Raw genomic sequence first — 22,911 nt, forward strand, 5'->3', positions numbered from 1 at the left:
GACTATAGGGTTTAGGCGACCCACTAGCAACATGGGGGACAATCAATACGTCATATGCACATGAAGTAATAAACATGATCTTTACCACGCATGTTGTGGTCCAAAATAATGGGAGAGATCTGGGAGGATGTTACGAGGCCATCCTTTCCAATTGTACAACTCTGTGTTAACTGTTAAGGGGTAGTTGTAAAGTAGCGAAAAAAGACAGTATCTTGGGTGGTGAGGCGAAGAACCAGATTGGTTTGTTTTTTAGGTCCGGCTTGGTAGGGATCTTTGATTGAATGTTATGCTCATACAATTTTATTTTTTTTTCTTTTTTTTTTAAAAAAAGAAACACACACACACACACCTTTCAAACATAAATCAGTACAGGTTGAGGTTGGCATTCATATCAAACCAGCTGTGACTTACAACTTACAACTTACATGAGAGTATCACATTCTTTGAAAACTATGGACTCAAAGAACAATGCCGGTGTTTTTAATTACACGATTAATATTTACCAGTCAAGTATCACTACAATGATACAAAATCGAAGACCAACTTGTGCTTTCTCGCAAATGGATGTGCTTCATATTTGTCCTATACCCATTCAGAAAACCAGTTGAATTTACTATAACTTTGTGAGGTGAAAACATATTTACTGCTCATATACATATTTTCCCTCAACCTGAAGATTATTTTCATCAAGAGTGTAAAGAACTCAAGAGTCTCAGTCTCGCCGAAGATCAACCACATCATACTTCAAATTGGGGTTCATATAGACATGTGAACAATGCTCATAAATTGGGCTCCCATCAGATGGCTCCTCGTGGGGATGAAAGCCACGTTGTTGGCAATGTCTAATCACAGACACACCGCTTGGATCAGATAAATGAAATATGCCATGCGGACTGCAGTAGCATGGAAACCAGTTAGAGTGCTAATTTAGTAATATTATAACTAACATAAATAAGTGCTAACTATTTATTCCCTTTAATCATATTAATCCCTTAATACACAATCTAGTAACATTGATCAGCACTTTTACTTTCAAAGTGAAAGACCCAACTGTTGCATTTGCGAGCCTTCAAGTCTGGCACCTAAGGAACAACCGTAGGGGCACCTAAGGAACAACCGTAGGGCTGGCCAATGGATACACATTCCCTATGGTTTCCCTCTTACATTTGGCACAAACTTGTAGGAGACTCGACGTTATTTGTAACATTCTGTATGCAATCTTTTCTATCATTCACAAAGGAAAACTCACAATAGTCTGCTAATTCAACATTATTTGTAACATTAAACATTATATTATTTGGTTTGCAATTACATTTGATGCAATAATCACTAGGTGATAAAGGAAAACAAACCTCGAAGTATCTGTAGGGGCCATAACAATTGCAATCGCTTCTGGTAGCATAATCTACAATGATACCACAAAGAAATCCTATCAGCTAAGTAAAAATACAAGATAAGATAACAAGAGGAAACCAGTGGAAACATAACAAATATGGAAATCTACATGCAGTTTCAGGAAGCAAGCATTTAATAGATATTTGTCATTATCTATCATAATTTCATGTTAATGAATAGTTGCATTAGCTTATTAAACAGAATACACATAACCTAATTCATTCAAAAAGATAGAAGACATAATTGTTAAAGAGGTAACAACTAACAAGGGACATGGCCTTGGGCCCAAGTGACATAAAAGGATCCATATAGCCAAATCCAATTAGCTGGTATTAAAGGCTTAGTTGAGTTGCGTTCGTACAATTTTGAGAACAAAATAAAGAAAGCACTGAAACTTGCTCCAGTAAACGCTTAAAAACATTCCAACTTAACCAACAGTACTGAACTTTTAAATTAGAAAACAAGTTATCTATCAACAAATTATTCAACTAAGCAAAAAGCAGTGGAAGCCAGGAAACATATACCAAGTGAAGTGATACCATCTGTTACCTGGTAGGAGTAATGAGTGTGCAGATCTACTGATGACATGAAGCAGGTCTGTGATGGGTGTGTCTGAAAATCAAAATAGTAACAAACAGAATGGTTAAAAAACCAAAACAGCTACCAATAAAATATCCATAGAAAAAACAAAAATGGTTAAGGGGTAAAAAAACTGAAGTCAAGTAATCTACAAGTTGATCGCATGCCAAAGTCTGGCCTTTCCAACAATCATCATTTTCAAAATAAGCTTTTTTTTGGAATCAACAATACAAGTATAGCACATCAACTCCTAAACAGAGTCCACACGGTTTTTTACTGCTTACAAAACCAAAGGGGCTAACGGCATGGAGACGAACACTCAAAATAAATAAGATAATTGAATTATTTCAAAAAATTTGTCAAACCAACATTTCAAAAAGTTCAAAGCATAAAGTGAGAATGAGCATGTAAAGTACAATGAACAATTACTGGCCATTGAGAGTATACACATACTTACATGAATCCAACCAAGAGGAAAGAGAGATAATCTGTCTTGAACTTCAAATATTTCTTCTTCATTCAAAGTTTGACACTGAAACAGAAAGGGGTTTCAATTTGTTACTGTTGATGTCACATAAATACAAGTTGTATATAAAAAAATCCTGCCACTAAAAAAATTGAAACATCAAAGACAAAACATAGATAAGTTTGAGGAAAACTTCACTTACTTCCCCCAAAGTATAAGCAGTTTTGAAATCATAAGTTCATAACCACAAAGTTTAGAAACTTGCAATGTCGGGATCCCATGTTTTAGTTCCATTTAATTTCACCCTTTTTTGTTAAAATGCCCACATTTCATTATTTTTTATTTTTTTATTTTTTTAATTCTTAAAAAATGAAAAAATTCTGGTAACCCACAGCTGGCAATGGGTTTGGTATCCATGGCCAAGTTGTCGGTGAGTCCAAGACATTTTTTATTTTTTACCTTTTTTTTTTTAATAAAAAAATGGGAGCATTTTATGCATTTTAACAAAGAAATAATAAAATTAAAAAGGGTTGAAACATGAGATACCGAGATTGCAAATATTTTTAACTTCGAGGTTATGATTGCAAAACCGCTTATACTTCGGAGGGTGTACGTGAAGTTTTCCTTAAATTAAAACATTCAAGCATTTTCTCCTAATGAAGTCAAAATAGATTTAAGTATTCTACATCGTAATGATACATTACTCACAACATAAGTGGAAAAACAAAAACAGAATGATACATTACTCGCACCCAGAGAAGTCCACAGTTTGCATTATTTGGTTGACTCGTTCTTAACAGCTGGGAAATGTTGTAAACTTTTTCATATATGAGTGAAATTTTAATTAAAAGATACATTAAAAGGGGGTGTGCCCTACTGATAGGGAAGGGTCGAAAAGGCCTTCAAAGAAAACCACAAAGAATAAAGAAGAAGAAAAAAACGACCAGCAGTCAACAATATTTACAAAAGAAAAAATAATATTGGAAATGGAATTAAATCAAATTAAGGGAAAAAAACACATGTGCAGAATCTAAGATTTGGACTCTAACATGATTTCCATATGAATCAGCAGTTAAGGAGCATATATACAAAGGGAATAAGAACTAATCTTGGGTGCAAATGAATGTCCAAGAATTTTCAAATTCTTCATAACACCTAAACATTTGACAATTCTAATGCATTCTCAGTATTCTTACAGCATTCCATTTGTTCAAAGCCAATAAAATGGCCTACAGCCATTTTTCCTAAACCTTTTTTTTTTTTTTTACCTGAAGGTTGGGGGGAAAGAGGAGGAGAAACTATAGACCTTAAAACAGCACAGGAGGGCACAAACTTAAATGTAACTTGAAAGAGGACATAAACCAAAATATTAATGGGTAACTATCTTACCGAATCTGAAGTTGACTCCTGCTTTGGGACTATAAGAGTAGTGATATGAAAAACCCTGTTTTTCTACAGCCACATGAAATTGGAAGTATAAGAAACAATGGGATCAACTTTCAAGCCACTTGCAACTTCTTTTTTCCTAGCAAAATACAGTATCATAAATACTTAGTTAGTCATACCAGTGAACCCGCAAGAACACCACATGTCTCTAAATTCTTCTCAGTGTTCGCCCGAGCCAATCTCAAGAAATCTTCCATCAATTTTACAGGCTGCAATGTAAATTAAATGAACTAGCATCATATCCATAAAGAAATAGAAGCAGATGACCCTTAAAAGTAGAAAGGAAAAATTATCATGATGTTGCCAAGAAATAGGCAAATGATTTTTTTTTCCTGAATATATAAAACAAGAGTCGGCATAGGACACCTACAATGTGTAGATGCTGATATGAATCAGAACCTTGCATCTCATCCTGAGAAGATTTAGCTGGTCCAGGTCTCGGATCTGCAACTTTTGATGGAGGAATTGGACTAACATCCTGCTGCAATTGAGCAAGGACGGGAGGAAGGGAAGGTTGCTTCACCAACTGAAAAGGATCTTCCCTTACTTCATTGATCAATGGAGAACACGACTCCTCAGCAGTACGTAGCCATCTACCATCATCCAAGGAGAGTACCGACTCCATTGTAGATCCGACCCCTCCAGCATCGCCATCTTTTGCTGCCACAATATCACATTGTCCAGCCTGATTCAGGCTATTACCACGGATAAAAAATTGTAAATGTCAAAAGCAGCACAATTTAGGAAGAAACTTGTACAAAGTAGCATGCAAAATAGTCAATCTTTTGAACTCATTTTAATGTCATTTAAGAAAAATGTAAAACATACAAATAGGTCAAATAAGTAGTACAAATTTGAAGGTTAAGTTGAGAATGGATGACTTCAGCAGAAGTCGTTACCTTAAATTTTCAGTAGGGGTTAAGTCCTTATTGCTTGGATAATGAACCTGTATTCACCATAGCCTTCATTAGTTCATGGAGTGTGGCCCAGTCCAAAAGAACATATGTATTTTAAGAAGAAGAAGAAAAGTAAACAAAATACTTCACCTTTATTTCTGAGCTAGGTGCAAGCCACTGACCCTGAAAACCATTTGGACCTAGGAATGAGTGTCTAGACAAAGTTTCCTTCTTTGGAGGAGGTAAACTAAGAGATCTGTACATTCCAAAATTAATTATTGTGAATGATCCTTGCAGAAACTACAATACCAAAAGTATATTTGTTTAGCAATTTTATCTTTACAACCAGTTCAATTTAGGGAAATACATGACCTAGTCTCTTAAGATTACCAGTATAATATAACATACAAAATTATATATGTAGCTTAAACTAAAGCAATGAACAGATGAACTAAAAAAATGCACAATGAGTCAAATTAGGGGGGGGGGGTGGGAGAGGGGATAAAAGCAGCCAGAGGAGCTATACCTACCTAATAATTATGAGCAATTCTGAGGTTTACAACAAAGTGAACACCTTAAGGTATTAAACTTAAAGTGGCATTCTCTTCAGGAATCCTATCAGAATGCCAGGAGTCGGTAAAAATGCTGTTGCACCTTTCTTTACTTGATTCTTAAGCATACACCTCTTGCTACTAATCTTTCACATTTAACTTTTAAGTCCCGTGGAATGTTTCATTACATGGTTATATTCAAAACACCTTGAGAGGATTAGGATTTCCTTGAATATCAATAAGTGGATGGATAAAAATTAACAGAAGATTCCTTTAAAGGGGTCCATATCATTGCTTTAATCTTTGCTGTAGGATTCTTAAAAATGCATGTTGTAGAATAGGGTAAAATATCCCTGGAAGGAGCTCACATAAAGAGTAAATACTAACTTCTACAATCTGTACTTATTATCAGGCAGAAAGTTATTTGGGTCTTAATCAGCTCGTGTTAGGTGAAATATGAGTAGGTTCAGAAAGGTAAAATCAAACTCGCGTATTGACACCTGAACTTGATAAACCCAACCAAGGCCATTTAAATTGTAGCACCCCAACTATCCTGTCACTTTCTAATTAATCCAATAGAATTTTGCTTCAGTGCTGTAGAAAGATTAAATCCCTGGTCAAGAAACCACAAATGCCATATGCACCCATATGAGATTGTACCTGAAACCTGACCCTCCACCCTTGTTTAGGGGGGATGTGATCAAATTTATATAACCATCATAAATCTTCTGATTTCCTTCAATTTGAAGATTAATTTATATAAATCAGAGATAGTTCCAGTCAGTGAAGTGAATGATGTAGAAAGTTTGGCTAGTATCCTTGGGTGTAGGGTGGCTATGCTACTGGTGAAGTATTTAAGTCTTTCTTTAGGAGCATCATATAAGTCTACACCTATATGGAGCGACATAGTAGAAAAAATGGGAAGGCATTTGACTGGTTAAAAGAGATTGTATTTGTCAAAGGGAGGTAGATTGACCTTGATTAGAAGTACTCTATCCAATTTGCCTACGTACTATTTTGTCCCTATTCCCCATTCCGATTGGTGCAAAAAGGCTTGAAAAACTTAAGAGAGACTATTTATGGGAAGGTATCGATGATGAGTTTAAGTTCCATTTAGTTAAGTAGTCGAAGATTTGTTTTCCAAAGTTGTCGAGTGGTTTGGTGGGGTAAGAAATCTGACTCAAGTCAACCAAGCTCTTCTGGATAAGAGCTTATGGCATTACACTGTGAAGAGGGAGGCTTTGTGGAGATTGGTGGCGGAAGCAAAATATGATAGCACAAGTGGAGGTTGGTGTTCTTAGGAGATTATGGGACCCCTCGGAGTAGGAGTGTGAAAAGCATATTAGGGGCATGGGGAGTTTTTCGAGATGTGTTAGATATGAAGTGGGAAATAAAACCAAGATAAGATTATGGCATGATCTATGGCCAGGGGACCAGCCTTTGGGGGAAACTTTTTCAGAATTGTTTAGTATTGCATGTTGTAAGAAGGCGTGGATGGAGGATAATTTGCAGTTCTCTAATGAACATCTGCAGTTGAATTTATCTTTTATCAAACCCATGCATGATTGGGAGGTGGACTTGGTGATGGTGTTTTTGGATTTGTTGTACTTCTCATAATGAAACAAGGTGGTAAGGATAGTATCTGTAGGATCCCATCTAAGAGGTGGAAGTTTGAAGTAAGGTCATCTTATCAAGCATTGTCTTTTTTTTTGATAAGTAATGATGTTATAAAAAGCGCAAAGAAAGAGTATTGTCTATTGTCTATTTTGGCTTGTTCACAATTTTCTAGGAAGAGTATTTGGAGAGATAAAGCTCTGTAGAGAGTGAGTTTCTTTGTGAGGGCAGCAGCAATAGGAAAGATTTTCGCTTTGGATAACTTGAGGAAAAGGAAAGTCATAGTGGTGGAAAGGTGTTGTATGTGTAATAGGAGTGGAGAGTCCATAGCTCATCTTAGTTTTCATTGGAATGATCAGAGTAAAATAGGTCAAGCCTAGAAGGGTGATAGAGTTGTTAGTTTGTTGGAGAGGTCAATTGGAAAGTCGTACCATTTTAGAAGATGATTCCTTTGTGCTTAATGCGGTGCACATGGAGACGTCAGAATGCAAGGTGTTTTGAAGATCGTGAGACTTCGGTGGAAGAGCTAAAGAATATCATATTCAAATTGTTTCACATAGGGATTGGGGCGTACAATAGTTTACACTTTCCTAACTTTTTCTGAATTTTTAAATTTTTCTTCTTATTTTCACCTTAATAGAGGGTTTCTCTTATATACTTCCTATGTGATAGGGTTGCGCTCATCTGTGCTTCTAATAAAATTAATCTACTTATCAAAAAGAAGAGCCAGCGATGAAAAATCAACTGAAAACATCCAAAAGCTAAGGTAATAGTTCATGGCAAAGCGTAAAAAGGACCATGTATGTTGCCATACATGAAGTCATATGCCGCTGCCTCTTCACTAGAAAAGCAAACCTCAAAAAAAAAAAAAAAAAAAAAAAAAAAAAGAGAGAAAAATGCCATAATCTAGAAAGGGGATGATTTTGCACTGTACAAAGAAATAACTATTTTAAAGGGGCCCCATGTCTCTAGCCGCTGAATGATGATAGAATTATAAGAATAATATACTCACAGTTTCTGAAACTGCTTCTCAATTTGCACGGAATTCGATGATAAAACCTGAGAATAATCATTCTTATACTTCCATGAAGACTGAGGTGTCATGCTGGCAGGCTGCAGCAACATGGAAAGAAAAATTATATTTAACAAATTGAAAATTCTACACCAAGAGCAAGAAATATTAGGAAAAACAAAAAAAAAATAGACTGAAGATATATGAAAATGAAACTTCCTACACCTCCATATAACATACAAAGAACATTCTGACAAAACAACATTGTGACTGAGACACCATGCTGAAGAAATAAAGAAAGAAACTGAAAAAAAGCTTCCTAAGGACTATATCGTCAGAAGAGTAGCATTCAACTTATCAGTTACCAATTTCACATGCTATCAGAGGAGCTGCAGTTTGATCTATACCTGCTTGATATCAAAACTCAAGTAAGAATTTTTATTGACAGCAGGCCATTCCAAATTAGATATTTCCGGACCAAATGAAGTCGATTCTGGGCCATCAAGTTGAGACAATGTAGCTCCAGAATGGGCATTGTTCAGTTCATCCACTTGACGATTGAATTCTGGCTTCAAAGATTCAAGCTCATCTAGTACCAGAAACAATCTCTGGAATGCAAATATGAAAACCGCATGAAATCATGCCACCATATATTCCAAATTCAAGAAAAAAGTAAAAAGATAGAATAGTATGCCTCACCTTCTTATTTGTTGATCTCTCTTTCAGATGCAGAACCGGGTAATCTCGATGAAATGGTATTGTTTCAGACACCAAACTGCAAAGAGTCAAAAATAAGCTTATGCATTCAAATATAGCAAAACTGTTTTTCAGCAACACGGGAAATGACCCCAACAATTTTCTTTCCTTACCTGGAATATCTAAGAAGTATGATATACAAATCTACAACATTCATCTCCTCCCGATAGATACTAGCCTGAGCATGCCGAACATCAAAAAGAAAATAAAAAATCAGCCACTGTAAATAAAAAGATTGTTCCACAAAACTCCTGCTTCATCATTGGGCTGTAACTAATATTATACAATCAAATTCCGAGATAAGCTATAGACAATATAGGCAAAATTTCAGCAATGCTGAGATTCTATCAAAACCTACTATCACATCCACATCATCTGCGAATATCAGCAATTGCTTCCTATATTCCATTTTACAATAGAACTCAGAAGCACGTTTATTACTCGCACCTTCAACAAGTTTCCCAACACAGTTTCAAGAATTCAAAAGCTTTATAGCTATGAAAACCCTAGAGCAGCTAATTTCCTTCGTGAAATAAAACTAAAACCCTAATCGAAAACAGCAATGAAATTGAAACTGAGATTTATCAATCACAATTGCATATATTAAGAGAAAATCAAAGGTTCGATTACTAATTCATGAGAGAATTGGAGGAACCTGTTTGAGGAGAGTATCCGCTATCCGGTAGTAATAGTGGAGGGGAATCCGATTGTCGACTTCCACTTTCCGAGCGATCGAGTTCACGTCGATCTTCATCTTCTCCGTCGACGGCAAGGAAAATGCCACACGTCCCCTCTCTCTCTCTCGGGGTTGAGAGCGTGCTTGACAAGTTTTTTTTAGTCAAGTTTCCTCGTTTCGGTGAAGGCAAAGCCCTTCTATGTCGACATAATGAGGATTCAGGAAGGTCCACCTAATGAACTGTTAAATTTGTGTTTCAAATTGTAATTCATATAAAGATAGAGATAAGATTAGTATTATATAGATTTAAGGGTTAATAGTTGAATTCCAATTTCATTAGGATCATATTATTTAAATTATAATTAGAATTATGATTAATTAGAGTTCTTATCAGTTTATCATTCTAATATACTCTATTTAAAAAAACATATTGTTGTTAATTAAAAATATATAAAATTATTAAGCAAAAATTTGTTTGTGATTTGTCTCCGATTCTGATTGGATTCACTTATGGTCTCTCTTACTCGAAAGAAGTTTAATATTTTTGTTTTTCGTTGATGGATCCCAATCGCTGCCTATGATTGACGGCCTAAATGTCATTTTAAAAAAAAAAATGTTATCGTTCATTTGCATTATTTGAAATGTAACATGTGATTGACATAAAATTTTGTTTTAAGACAAATTGGATCTAACTAATAAAGAGTACAATCTTCAGGATCATGATGTACTGAAATTCTTAGAGAATTCTAGTTTCTAAAATTTTAGATATAGGCCGTCTATTTTTTATCTAAAGGTCATTGTTCTGCCACGTGTCCTACTACTAATAAAATAATAAATAAAATATTTATTATTTTATTAGTAGCGAGACACGTGTTATTTATTATTTTATTAGTAGTGGGACACGTGGCTGAACAATGACCCTTAGATAAAAAGTGAACAGCCTGGATTTGAAATTTCATAAACTATAATTCCCCTAAGAATTTCAGTAAATCCAAATCCACAATCTTCACCCCTAGAATTCGATATCCTCTAGTTTAATTATTGTGTTTTATGTAATTTTCAAAAGTAAAGGGTGTTTTTTTTGTTCAATAAATGAGTGTTGCCTTAAATTGTTTTGGATAATTCAATAAATAAGCATTGCCTAGGTTTGGTGATGCTTAGTTACTTGAGCAATTTGCTCTAATTTCTTGAATTATAATGAGAAGTTAGAGCATTCTCAATAGATTTCTTATAAGGGAGTCTGTTATCTACGTTTAGAGAATATGTTTAAAAAATCGCAAAAAATGTTCAACAGCAAATTCTCTAAATGAACCTTAAACATTATGATTGCTACAGTGGAACCCAAAATATTGGGTTCCACTATTGCAATCCTTATGATTATTAAAATTAAAAAAAAAAAAAATGATTCTCTATTTTCTCTCCTCTCATGTCTCACAATTTTCTCTTATATATATATATATATATATATATATATAAAATTAAAAAAATAAATATTTTAATGATATAGGGAATGATTAAGGAAAGCTATTAGGGTGTATTTTGATATATGGAAGCAAAAAGTAGTTTGAATCCTTAAATATAAGGAAAATGACGAGAAAACTGCTGGGAATGCTCTTAGTTTTCTTATCAAAAAATAAAAAAATAAAAGCAAACTTTGATGAAATAAAAATTATGAAGAATTTATTATCTTCTTTCTAAAGTGATCACACAACCACTCTCTCTCTCTCTCTCTCTATATATATATATATATATATATATATATATTTTTTTTTTCTTTAATTTTTCAAATGTTTAAAGAGAAATGTTAGAGTATCTACCTGGCCATCCATTATTTTTTATTTTTTATTTTTAAATCAACCATTAGATTTATTGAATTCACCTAAGTGAATGTGGGGGTCCTACATATCCAATAATTAATTGTAAAAAAGGAGGATGGAGAACGATGAGAGAAGGATCGGAGTAAATGTTCTAACATTTCTCTTTTTTTAAAATAACAAATTAACTCCAATTATTGTCAGAATTAAGCACATATTTGTCAAAGTATATATTCTTTATAAAAAAGTAAGAATACATTTTAAAAAGTATTTTATATTTTATTTTGATTTGTTTGTTCATGTATTTGTTTTTGAGTGGGTGAAAAGAGAAAAATAGAATTCAAATACATAGACAAAACCTAACCAAATATTTTTACAAAAATATGCGTCTACTCAACCTAGCACGACCCATTTGAAAGTTATGTGTTACACGCAATAGCATATGTTTGGAAATAAATTCACACTACAAGCTCACCAAATTTTGGGCCAATAGCTAATGATAGGCCCACAAACTCCCATGAATCCTAGCTTAATTTTACAAGATAATCGTTCAGGTTTATTTCTATATGATAGCTGTTAAAGGTTTATTTCTACACAATAGCTGTTGAGTTCTATCTCAACTCTGGACTCTCAAATCAACTTAAACAAGGAGAACTAATTCAAGTATATGAATAGGTCCCTACAAGGTACAAAAACATCTTGAATAATCTACTACCTTCTCTTACCCTTTGAATATTCTCTCTCATAGTTCAACTTTTTTTTTTTTTTTTTTTTTTTTTTCTCATAGTTCAATTAATTGTGCGCGAAGCATGACAATTGCTCTTTTGGTGAAGAAAAACTGTTCTAACAGCATATATATATATATATATATATATATAACTGAAGTTCAAACCTAGTAATGTTACATTTTGATTTTTAAGTAAAAAAAAATAAAAATAAGGGTTAAAAAATGAAGCACGATATTTTTGTTTAATTAGTTACCCAATTTTCTATTTTTTTATTTATTTATTTTTTTTTTAAAAAAAAAAAATCTGCGAGAGATAATAGTGCTGGAGATCTGAGGAGGAGAGTCCATGATAGGATTGGGTCTGAGCCCAACTGAGAGGGGAAATTCCAAAGCCCAATCTTTTTAGACCTCGGCCCATGTCAATCTTTTAGTCGGTGATTAGCCGTTAAAGCACAAGAAAAAATAAATTCGTAGCTAGAAATCCAAATCCAATGGAAGGTGGGATTGGATGGTGAAGGCGGTGGGATTAGATACTGGATATTGGTTATAAAAGACCCTTGGAATGCTCAAATCAGGCAACCTTTTTTGCTCCAACAAATCAGACGACGTATTCTTTTTGGTCCAAAGCGTGAAATTGCAATGGCTCCGATCGTGGTTCGTGAAGTTTGGCAAGACAACCTCGAGCAGGAATTCTCCAAAATCGCAAGAGCTCTCCCCTATCATCGTTTCGCAGCCTTCGACACTGAGTTTCCCGGTAAAGTATTCCCTGCTAACAGCCGAAACCACTACTCCCATCTGTCTCCCGCTGAGAATTACCTGCACATGAAGCGTAACGTGGATGCCACTAAGATCATCCAGTTGGGTCTCGCTCTCTCGAATGCCAAGGGGGATTCTTGCTATGTCTGGGAGTTCAATTTCAAAGGTTTCGACAAGGAAACTGATCTTCATGATTTGGAGTCCATCCAGTTACTGGAGCGGCAGGGGATTGACTTGAATAAGAACCAAGAAAAGGGTATCGAATCTAAGGAGTTTGTGAGGCTAATCGTCAACTCTGGCCTCTTGTGGAATTCCAACATCACTTGGGTCACCTTTCACGGTGCATATGATTTTGGGTACTTAATCAAAATGTTGATGGGGAGAAAACTGCCGTATGATCTCATGGCGTTTATGCGTTTGGTGCTATACTTCTTTGGATACAGGGTGTTTGATATCAAACACATCATCAAGTCGTGTCAGGGGCTCTATGGCGGTCTGGAGAGGGTGGCCAACACTCTTGGGGTTGACCGTGTTGCTGGGAAGAGTCACCAGGCGGGTTCGGACAGTTTGCTCACCTTGCAGACAATAATGAAACTCAATAATGTTTATTTCATGGGTAAATTTTTGATACATTTTGGGTTGACCCTATACACTTTAGAAGTGGATGTTGGTAGATTGACTGCACCAAAAGTTTACGGCTTGCAATTTCTAACCAGATGCGATCAATACTATCAAAGACCTATGTTTGTCTCAATCAGCGATGGAATGTTACAATATTCAGTTTGAGGTTTCCTCTCTTAGACAATGTATAGGATTCTTCACAAATTATTGTAAATCTGCCTTTTTTGTTGAAATGGAACTAGTTTTTGTTGAAATGGAACAAGTTTTAGTATTGATTGGGTGTCACAGATATTGCTTACATATTTATTATTGAAACATAGCAATGCTTTGGCAGTAATTTGAGCAGGATCATACTGTTTGAGGCACTTTCTCATCTGCCCTCCCTGTGAAGGATTGCTGTAAGAGCTACAGCCAAAACCTAGAGTCTTATGGTGAGTGAGATTGCCATGACAGAAGCTTGTAAACGTTCTGGTTATCTTGCAGAGTAAAAAAACAAAAAAAAAAATCCTTCCAAATGGGTGAAAAGTACAATAGACGTAGGTATTTACTCTTGAAAGCTGAATAAAATTATACGGTTTCTAGTTTCTAGTGAGGGTCAGTTAAGAATCACACGCTTTTACCTCAAACAAATAATAGATACCTGAATAAAATCCTTATCCAAGAGGAAATAAATAGATTACAAAAGGCCGAAGCATCTCTTAAACTGCTCTGTATGTTGGTAGACTATGATTGTAAATGGAAATATGGTTGTTGCATATTTTGCTTATTCTCTTAAACTACGATTTAGGAGATTGTACCTGAACTTTGTTTGGTTGGTCAATTGTAAAGGAGAGAAGGCAGTTGGTTGAGGCATTGTTTGTGCTTACTTGACTTATGAGTTAACTGAATAACAAGAATAACATTGGCTGCATACTTATTTTATCTATTACTGGGAAGTTTATGATTTCTTGTCTGTTTGTTAGTCTGCTTCTGATTACTCCCTTCAAAGCCAGAAAGTCTTCTCCTGTGCTTTCTCTTTTGATTCTCCGTAGGAGACTTTAGAAACTAGTTTTATGAGGAATGCATTGGGTTAGAAGGTTAAATGAATTGGGACTGATAGTTAATTTGGGAATAACTATTTTAAAACTCAATTAAGAATATCCAAAAGACTTATGCTTTATGTAAAAACTCGAACTCGGATAATTAGAATTTGCTGTTTGTAGGCTTCCTCCACTCCCTCCACCTTTGAAACTATCCAAGAAGAGGTTTTTATCACTTTAATAAGAGTAATTGAAGGAAATGGTTGCAGGGGGGGGGGGGGGGGGGGGGGCGCTCTTATGCATATTGAAGCTGTGACTAAAGGAGAATGAAAGCAATAATTTAGGCAAAGTAATTGATCTGCAGCCATTGTGCTTCTTGGTCCACCATTAGATCTGTCATTTCATCAGCTCAGCATTCTTGTGGTAGCATGACCATAGGAATTGTTTTATGCAAGATTGAAAAGATGAGCTGATTTTGATTGATATGTAGGTACAGATAATTGTTATATACTGCCAAATTGCATGTGACCATGCTTTTTGCTTTGGTTTGTGCAGGAGATGCTGAACTTGGCTATTAAGTACAGCAAGGCAGTGCAGGAGGAAGCTTTTACTCTATCCTACCTACAACATGCACTTTTAAGAACCCTACAGCAAAGATTAAAGCAATAGTATAAACAAGGATTTGAGGAATCTTCTATTTTAGTGTTTATCTATCCACACTTACTGATATTCAAGGAAATCCTGATCCTCTCAAGGAGATTTTGAATATGAACTTGTAATGGCATCCCACGGCACTTAGAAGCTAAATGTGAAAGATTAGTAGCAAGAGGTTTATGCCTTGAGAAACAAGTTTAGAAAGGTGCAACAGCATTTTTACTGACTTCTGGCTTTGTGATATGATTCCTGAAGAAACTGTCACTTTAAGTTTAATACCATAAGCCATAAGGTGTCTCACCTTGATGTGAACCTCAGAAATGCTTCATGATTCTTAGCTAGGCATTGCTCCCCCGGCTGCTTTTATGCCCCCCTAATTTGACTCATTGTGCATTCTTTTAGTTCATCTGTTCATTGATTTTGTTTAAGCAACGTATATAATTTTGTATGTGGTTTTATACTGGCAATCAGAAGAGACTAGGTCATGTATTTCCCTAACTTGAACTGGTTGTAAAGATAAAATTGCTAAACAAATCTACTCTTTGTGGTGTAGTTTCTGCAAGGATGATTTACAATAATTAATTTTGGAATGTGCAGATCCCCTAATGTACCTCCTCCAAAGAAGTAAACTTTGTCTAGACACTCATTCTTTGGTCCAAATGGTCTTTGGGGTCAGTGGCTCAGACCTAGTGCGGGAATAAAGGTGAAATTGCTTGTTTACTTCTCTGCTTCTTCTTAAAATACATATGTTGTTTTAGACTGGGCCACACTCCATGAACTAAGGAAGGCTATGGTGAATACAAGTTCATTATCCAAGCAAAAGGACTTAACCCCCACTGAAAATTTAAGGTAATGACTTCTGCTGAAGTCATCTATTCTCAACCAAACCTTTGAACTTGTACTACTTAAATGAGTTCAAAGGAATAAGTATTTTTCTTTCATGGCACTAAAATGAGTTCAAAAGATTAAGCATTTAGCATGCTACTTTTTTACAAGTTTCTTCCTTCTAAATTGTGGCAGCTTGTAAAATTTACAATTTTTTTTATCCGTGGTATTAGCCTGAATCAGTTCGACAATGTGATATTGTTACATTGCTGCAGGATGTTAGTCCAATTCCTCAATCAAAAGTTGCAGATCTGAGACCTGGACCAGCTAAATCTTCTCAGAATGGGATGCAAAGTTCTTATTCATTTCAACATCTATATGTTGTATGCTTCATGCGCTGACTCTTATTTTATATATGCTGTAAAAACATTTGCCTATTTCTTGGCAACATCATGATAATTTTTCCTTTCTTTTAAGGGTCATCTGCATATTCGAGTTCTTGATGGATATGCTTCTAGTTCATTAAAGTGACATTGCAGCTTGTAAAAATGATGGAAGATTTCTTGAGATTGGCTCGGGTAAACACTGAGAAGAATTTAGAGACGTGGTGTTCTTGTAGGTTCACTGGTAAGACTAACTAAATATTTAATAAGAAAATAATACTGTATTTTGCTAGGAAAAAAGAAGTTACAGGTGACTTAAAAAGTTGATCGCATTGTTTCTTATACTTCCAATTTCATGTGGCTGTAGAAAAACAGGGTTTTTCACTTCACTATACTTATAATCCCAAGGCAGGAGTCAACTTTAGATTCGGTAAGATATTTACCAATTAATATTTTTGGTTTATGCCCTCTTTCTCTCTTTTTCACATTTAAGCTTATGCCCTCCTGTTGCTGTTGTAAGGTCTATAGTAGAAAAAGAGAAATGTTTAGGAAATTTTATTGGCTTTGAACCAATGGAATGCTGAAAGAATACTGAAAATTAATGCATCAGAATTGTCTAATGTTTAGGTATTATAAAGAATTTGACATTCTTGGACATTCAATTGTATCCAAGATTAGTTCTTATTCCCTTTGTAGATGTTCTCCTTGATTGCTGATTCAAATGGAAATCATGTTAAACTCCAAATCTTATATTCTGCACATGTGCTTTTACCCTTAATTTAATTTAATTGCATTTCCAATATTATTTTCTCTTTTGTGTATATATATGTGTGTGTGTGTGTGTGTGTGTGTGTGTCATTTTTTTTTTTTTTTTTTTTCAGTTAAATGGATATGCTGTAGAATACAAAAATCAATTTGACTTGATTAGGAAAAATGCCTCAATTTTTATTGTGGCAGGATTTTATTTTACATACAACTTGTATTTATGTGACATCAACAGTAACAAGGTGAAAACCCCTTTCTGTTTCATTGTCAAACTTTGAATAAAGAGGAAATATTTGAAGTCAAGACAGATTATCTCACTTTCCTCTTGATTGGACTCATGTAGGCATGTTAATTATAATTTTTATTTAGTTTTACATGCTCATGCTCACTTTCTGCTTCAAACATTACATATTGAATTGTTTGTTCATAAAAAATTATGAAATAATTCAATGATCTTATTATATTTTGAGTGTTGGTCTCCATGCTGCTAGCCCCTCTGGTTTCGGATATATATATATATATATATATATATATATATATATATATATATATATATATATACATACATATTAAAAATGATGATCATTGGAAAGACAAGACTTTGGCATGCGACCAACTTGTAGATTACTTGACTTATAGTTTTTTTACTCCTTAACCAATTTTGTTTTTTCTCTATGGATATATTGTCTGTAGCTGTTTTTTGAGCATTATATTTGTTACTATTTAGAATTCCATGTTTGTTATGTTTCAACCGGTTTCCTCTTGTTATTTTGTATTTATACTTTGCTGACACGATTTCTTTGTGGTATCATTGTAGATTATGCTACCAGAAGCAATTGCAATTGTTATAAATGCCCCCTACAGTTACTTCAAGGTTTGTTTGCCTTAATCTCCTAGTGATTATTACATCCAATGTAATTGCGCAAAACAAATGATCTTATCTTTGATGTTACAAATAACCTTGAGTTAGCAGATTAAGTGGGTTTTTTTTTTTTTTTGGTCCTTTGTGTATGATGAAAAGAATGTATGTTGCGTACATTATGTTACAAATAACCTCTAGTTACAAATTTTGTTGAACATTTGGGTGTCTACTCCTGCAAATTTGTGCCAAAAGTAATGGGGAAACCATAGGGAATATGTATACATTGGCAACTGGCAAGCCAACCACTGGGACTCGATATGGTTGTTCCTTTTTTTTTGGGGACAAATTATGGAAAAACATTGGAAATGTGTGTGGCATGGTGACCAGTGTTTGTTGTCAAGATATCTTGGAATCGGGGATGTGAGTTATATTTGGGTAGGAATCCAGTTCTCGCTAAAAAAAAAAATTAGTCTAGTGACTTGGGTTATTTGGGACTTTTTTTTGGCCAAAAAAACGCTTCAATTGATTTAAAAACGCTTGAATAGGGGCACTTGGCGCACGTCTCAAATTATAGCGACTGGACTTCAATTTAGATACGCTTGTATAGTAAAAAACGCCTTCAAAAGGAGACATTTTAAGCCAAGCGTTTATAAATGGAGAAGGGGCGATTGACACTCTGCAAGTGTCCCCTTTCGGAAAAGGGGGTGCTGGAAAAAAAAAGGGCACTCGTACTGTGCAAGTGTTCCTAATTTTTAGTGGTTTCGTTTGCACAGTAAAACGTCCCCATATGAACACATTTTATTCAAAGGCCTCTATTTCAAGCATTACTAAACTTGGTATTTTTAGTAGTGCCTATATTGATTTTGTAATTCCGTTTAGCATAGAAAAAATCAAAATAAAAATCAACCGAGTAACATATGAAGAAGTCTTTTGTTTCTCTTGTGCAGCTTAAATCTGGCTCCTTTTGTGATGGCTCAAACAATTTGAGAACTGCTTTCTAGATATCTGGTAACATTGGATCAATCGAAGAAATAGTTGGCCAGTAGATAACCTACAGTGAAAGTCTATTTGAATTATTTCTCATTTTTGCGCATAATCCCTTTTCAAGGATTGGTGGGCCTCTGTAATTCTTGAATAAAATGTCGGCAACATGCCTTGCAACCTTTTTATTAACTTGTAGTGCAAGCATGATTTAGGTTTGATTTTAACTCATGAAGAGAAAGTTCTTGGCAAGTAATAGTTGGTGACTTGCATTCCAACTGCACTCTCCCACTTAGTCGTCTCTATTACTCCCAATTTTACTCCCAATTTTCCAATATAATTCACCAAACCTCCTTCACTTGATCACCATTTCCTTCCCCTATCAGAAACAAAAAGTGCCATCTTTTATATATATAAATATATAGATATATCCTTCAGAAAGTATGCGAATCAAACGGTCAAAGATGGGTCATGTGTCAAATTCATGCACAACATTTGTATTATATGTTAGGTGGGTCATTCTAGAAAAGGAACAGTATGTTAGCAACTAACCATCCATTGGTATATATAGGACTCTCCAAACCATCCTTTCCTCCTCCAAAATTTCAGATTGCCCACAAGCTTCTGTCATGGCAATCTTACTCACCATAAGACTCTGGGTTTTGGCAGTAGCTCTTAGCTGTGTCTTTGTTCTTTATGGCAACTTAGGTATGCAACAAATATATATATATAAGTTTTCATTTTTAAAGTGTTGAGCTTTTGCACTAATCCTTGACAGGGAGGGCAGATGAGGAAGTGCCTCAAACAGGCGGTGTAGTGTATGATCCGGCTCAAATTACTGCCAAAGCATTGCTATGTTTCAATAATAAATATGTAAGCAATATCTGTGACACCCGCTCGATACTAAAACTTCTCAATTGTTACTTTGGTTTTGTTTTGTTTAATTCCATTTCAACAAAAACCTCAGATTTACAGTAGCTGTGAAGAATCCTATAGATTGTCTCAGAGAGGAAACCTCAATGTGCCTCTTCAAAGTACTGATGCATACTGTGGCGGGCCATGCCTGACTGAGACAAACCTAGTGCTAGACTGCATTGACAACATCTTCACTAACTTTCTGTTTTATAACAAGGCCACTATACAGGATGTTAGGGATACGATTGCGGCAGCCTGTGGCCACGGCCCGGAAAGAGGTAGCTAGGTTTCGTTTGATAAAGCCTTTTTTTTTTTTTTACGGCCGTAAATGAGAATTATTTTTCTTTTTGATAATCGGCAAATATGGTAATCTAGGGTGCATTTTTGCAGGTAACTTTGATGTAGCTGAGCACATTCAAGCTGAAGAAAGCAATGCACACAAGGCTGTAAATCATATTCTCTTTGGGCTTGGATTGATGATTATGGGACATGGTTTACTGATTTAATATGTGTATTAATATGAATCACTTTCATGGGCTATGGTTATGGCTTTGATATGTATACTAATATGAATAGTGTTATAGATCATGACCAGTTCTTGCTTTATAATCCGAAAAGACTGTATTGTGTTCCCCAAATATATAGATTAAACAAGTAATTACAAGGATCTTAAAGTTCAATTTTTGTGAAGCAAATTTCAGAAAATTTAAAAAATAAAAGAGAAGAAGAAAAGAAAGGAAAAGAAAGATTAATTATAACTGGTTTAGAGCAAAGTATTGGGGCATTTATATATGTGCCGCGTAGATGGGTCATAACAAAGTGGCACTTATGAGACAACACAAACTAGAATAGAAGAAGTAGACGGGGAATTCATCATTCTCATAATGAAGAAATGCTTTATATATAGCATGAAACAACAACAACAGCAGCCATGTTTATGTTGTCCACCATCACTATTCACTAGTGATTGAGACTTATTATCACACCACATTAAGGCGATTATTCAAAGACAAAGGCAAAAGCCACAACATTAAACAGTATAAAAAAGAGACTGATTGGAGATTAGCATTAATTAAGCATAGGCGCCAGGGTTCTGGATGAGGTAGCCTTCCACAACTTTGTACATACCCAGCACCTTTTCCTTGCCAGCCTTGATTTCCTCTTCCTTGATCACTACGTCATCCTTGGTATGGTACTTGGTTGTCATCTTATTTTTACTCCCACCTTCAGCCGTTGCCTCAAATTGAACCTCATGAACAATCAATTCAAGCTTGTCAGCCAAGGCATCACCTTCGAATTCGATCACCGTGTACTTGTAGTAATAAGTTTTTTCATTCAGCTCATCAATTCGGTTCTTGACAGTACTAAATTGGCTACCTTCGGCAAAAGTGGTTTGCCTGATGCTTCCAGCCCCTCCATCGCCTTGAATGATTTCAATGCTCTTAACAGCCTGTGGGAGGAGTTTTGGGATGAGGATGTGAGCATCAATGACCAAGGCTTTGAACAATCTAGCTGGTGGGATAGGAGAGGTGTACTCATCTGTGTAAGTGATTACGCCCATGATATCCTTTCTTGAGGATTAATGAAACTAGCTAGGCACTAATTTTGAAGGAGATGGCTTGGAATCTAGAATTTCTTTTCTTCAACTTGGGCTGTGAAAATGGAAGGGAATTAAGTGGTTTTTATAAGCTGTTGTTCCTCAATTAACTTGTTTCGATTTGGTTCTGAGGGCTGTCCTGTTGTGCATATGATTAATAACAATTTGCAGAGGGCGTCATTGTCGAGGTTAGTTGTATATATTGATACAAAAGTATGGATCTCAATGGCTTACGTGTTTAAACTGTCTTTTGAAGATCAATTAATAAATATGCAATGAGCAGAGTATGGATCCCATGAACCCTGAAACGTGTGCATTGAAGACAACTGCCGGCAGCATGAGAATGAAAACTTATACATCACAGGATGAGAATGAAAACTTAGACAAATGTTTTTTCTTATATATATATATATATATATATATATATATATGGTCGTGCATGATTCACAGCACACCGGCATGCTAAGCACGTCAGACCAATTTTTTATTTATTTTTAAATTTTTTAATATTAAAAAAAAAAAAAAAAAAATTGGCCGGTGTGCATGGCATGCCGGCGTTGTGTTTATCTTCACCCACATATATATATACACGTACGGTTTATTTCCATAGGAGTTTCCGCCTAATTAGAAGAACATAAAAGCAATCATCCATATTACCATCCGGAAGAACAACAATCTCAATTTTGTTATACGAGAAAACTTGCAGAGGATTTGTCATGTTGTGTTTTGTTTAGTATTCGGATGGATTGTCAATTCAGTCTCCGTCTTGTTTTGAAAATATTAAGAAATCAATTTGGACATCATGTTAAGTTATAAAGTATATCTCTCAATCCTATTTTAAGGAATGGATTAGCTTTGCTATTATATTCTCCCTCACCATCTCCCTTGACCCTAACCGCTTCTGTTAACATAGAAGGGTCGTATTGCGGCAAATCCAATGTTGTCAAACCGTTCGAAGGATCCTTAACATTTTCAGAGGATCATCATAAGCATGTTCGACCTCTTCGACATGAAGGTGGCCTTCACCCCTCAAGATCTAACACTTTGTCTTAACGAGTGACTCTTTATCGGATTCGATTGTTTTTTTTTTTTTTTTTGACATGTCTACACAAGGGAAGGGGGAGGGGGGATTCGAACTAGTGACCTCCGCTTTATTAGGAGTGGTCCACAGCCGATTGAGCTACCCCTTGGGGACGGATTCGATTGTTAATAAGGAAACATGAAGCATATTTGCATGTTATTAGTATATCAGTCTACTAAATAACATTACGTAATTATTAATATTTGCATGTTCAATCAATTTTTTATAGCATAGAAGTTTTTTTTTTTTGGGATACATATATGTTGACCTCTTGAACTAACATTCAATTTTTATTTAGCTCTACGAACTGACATGTGTGACACTTAGATGCACTAAACTACAATTTTTTTGTAACTAAGCTCTACCATTAAAATCAGCCGTTTGTTTCGATGGAAATGTACATGAGCACTTTTTTGTTAACTTTCCTATAACACCCCTCATATATTTAAAACCAAAATAATAAAATAATAAAAAATAATAATCTTAAAACCCAAATGGTGGCCGATGACAGCAAGCCACC

The 22,911-nt window shown here is 35.1% G+C and overlaps 3 protein-coding genes and 1 pseudogene across 3 annotated transcripts; 2 read left to right on the plus strand and 2 right to left on the minus strand.

The window, feature by feature from the left end:
• Positions 1 to 455: 455 nt before the first annotated feature.
• On the minus strand, positions 456 to 9,604 carry AMSH3 (associated molecule with the SH3 domain of STAM 3). The gene is made up of 14 exons (XM_059578497.2): positions 9,371 to 9,604; positions 8,829 to 8,893; positions 8,659 to 8,734; positions 8,367 to 8,567; positions 7,960 to 8,060; positions 4,933 to 5,038; positions 4,786 to 4,832; positions 4,257 to 4,581; positions 4,006 to 4,095; positions 3,830 to 3,892; positions 2,432 to 2,506; positions 1,945 to 2,007; positions 1,353 to 1,405; positions 456 to 893 (listed from the first exon to the last, which is right to left on the minus strand). Exons 1-14 carry the CDS (start codon positions 9,467 to 9,469, stop codon positions 713 to 715), a joined length of 1,545 nt encoding a protein of 514 aa, XP_059434480.2. The 5' UTR covers positions 9,470 to 9,604; the 3' UTR covers positions 456 to 712.
• Positions 9,605 to 12,571: 2,967 nt separating this feature from the next.
• On the plus strand, positions 12,572 to 13,474 carry LOC132182409 (putative CCR4-associated factor 1 homolog 11 pseudogene; annotated as a pseudogene).
• Positions 13,475 to 19,413: 5,939 nt separating this feature from the next.
• Positions 19,414 to 20,336, plus strand: LOC132167933 (Glycine-rich protein family). The gene is made up of 4 exons (XM_059578980.2): positions 19,414 to 19,506; positions 19,577 to 19,671; positions 19,766 to 19,991; positions 20,104 to 20,336. Exons 1-4 carry the CDS (start codon positions 19,428 to 19,430, stop codon positions 20,217 to 20,219), a joined length of 516 nt encoding a protein of 171 aa, XP_059434963.2. The 5' UTR covers positions 19,414 to 19,427; the 3' UTR covers positions 20,220 to 20,336.
• A 328-nt stretch (positions 20,337 to 20,664) lies between these two features.
• Positions 20,665 to 21,415, minus strand: LOC132168074 (major strawberry allergen Fra a 1-2). The gene has a single exon (XM_059579148.2). It carries the CDS (start codon positions 21,272 to 21,274, stop codon positions 20,786 to 20,788), a length of 489 nt encoding a protein of 162 aa, XP_059435131.2. The 5' UTR covers positions 21,275 to 21,415; the 3' UTR covers positions 20,665 to 20,785.
• Between the last annotated feature and the right edge of the window lie 1,496 nt (positions 21,416 to 22,911).

This window comes from Corylus avellana, chromosome 2 (assembly GCF_965113065.1).
Source record: "Corylus avellana chromosome 2, dhCorAvel1.hap1.2, whole genome shotgun sequence".
Classification (NCBI taxonomy): domain Eukaryota; kingdom Viridiplantae; phylum Streptophyta; class Magnoliopsida; order Fagales; family Betulaceae; genus Corylus; species Corylus avellana.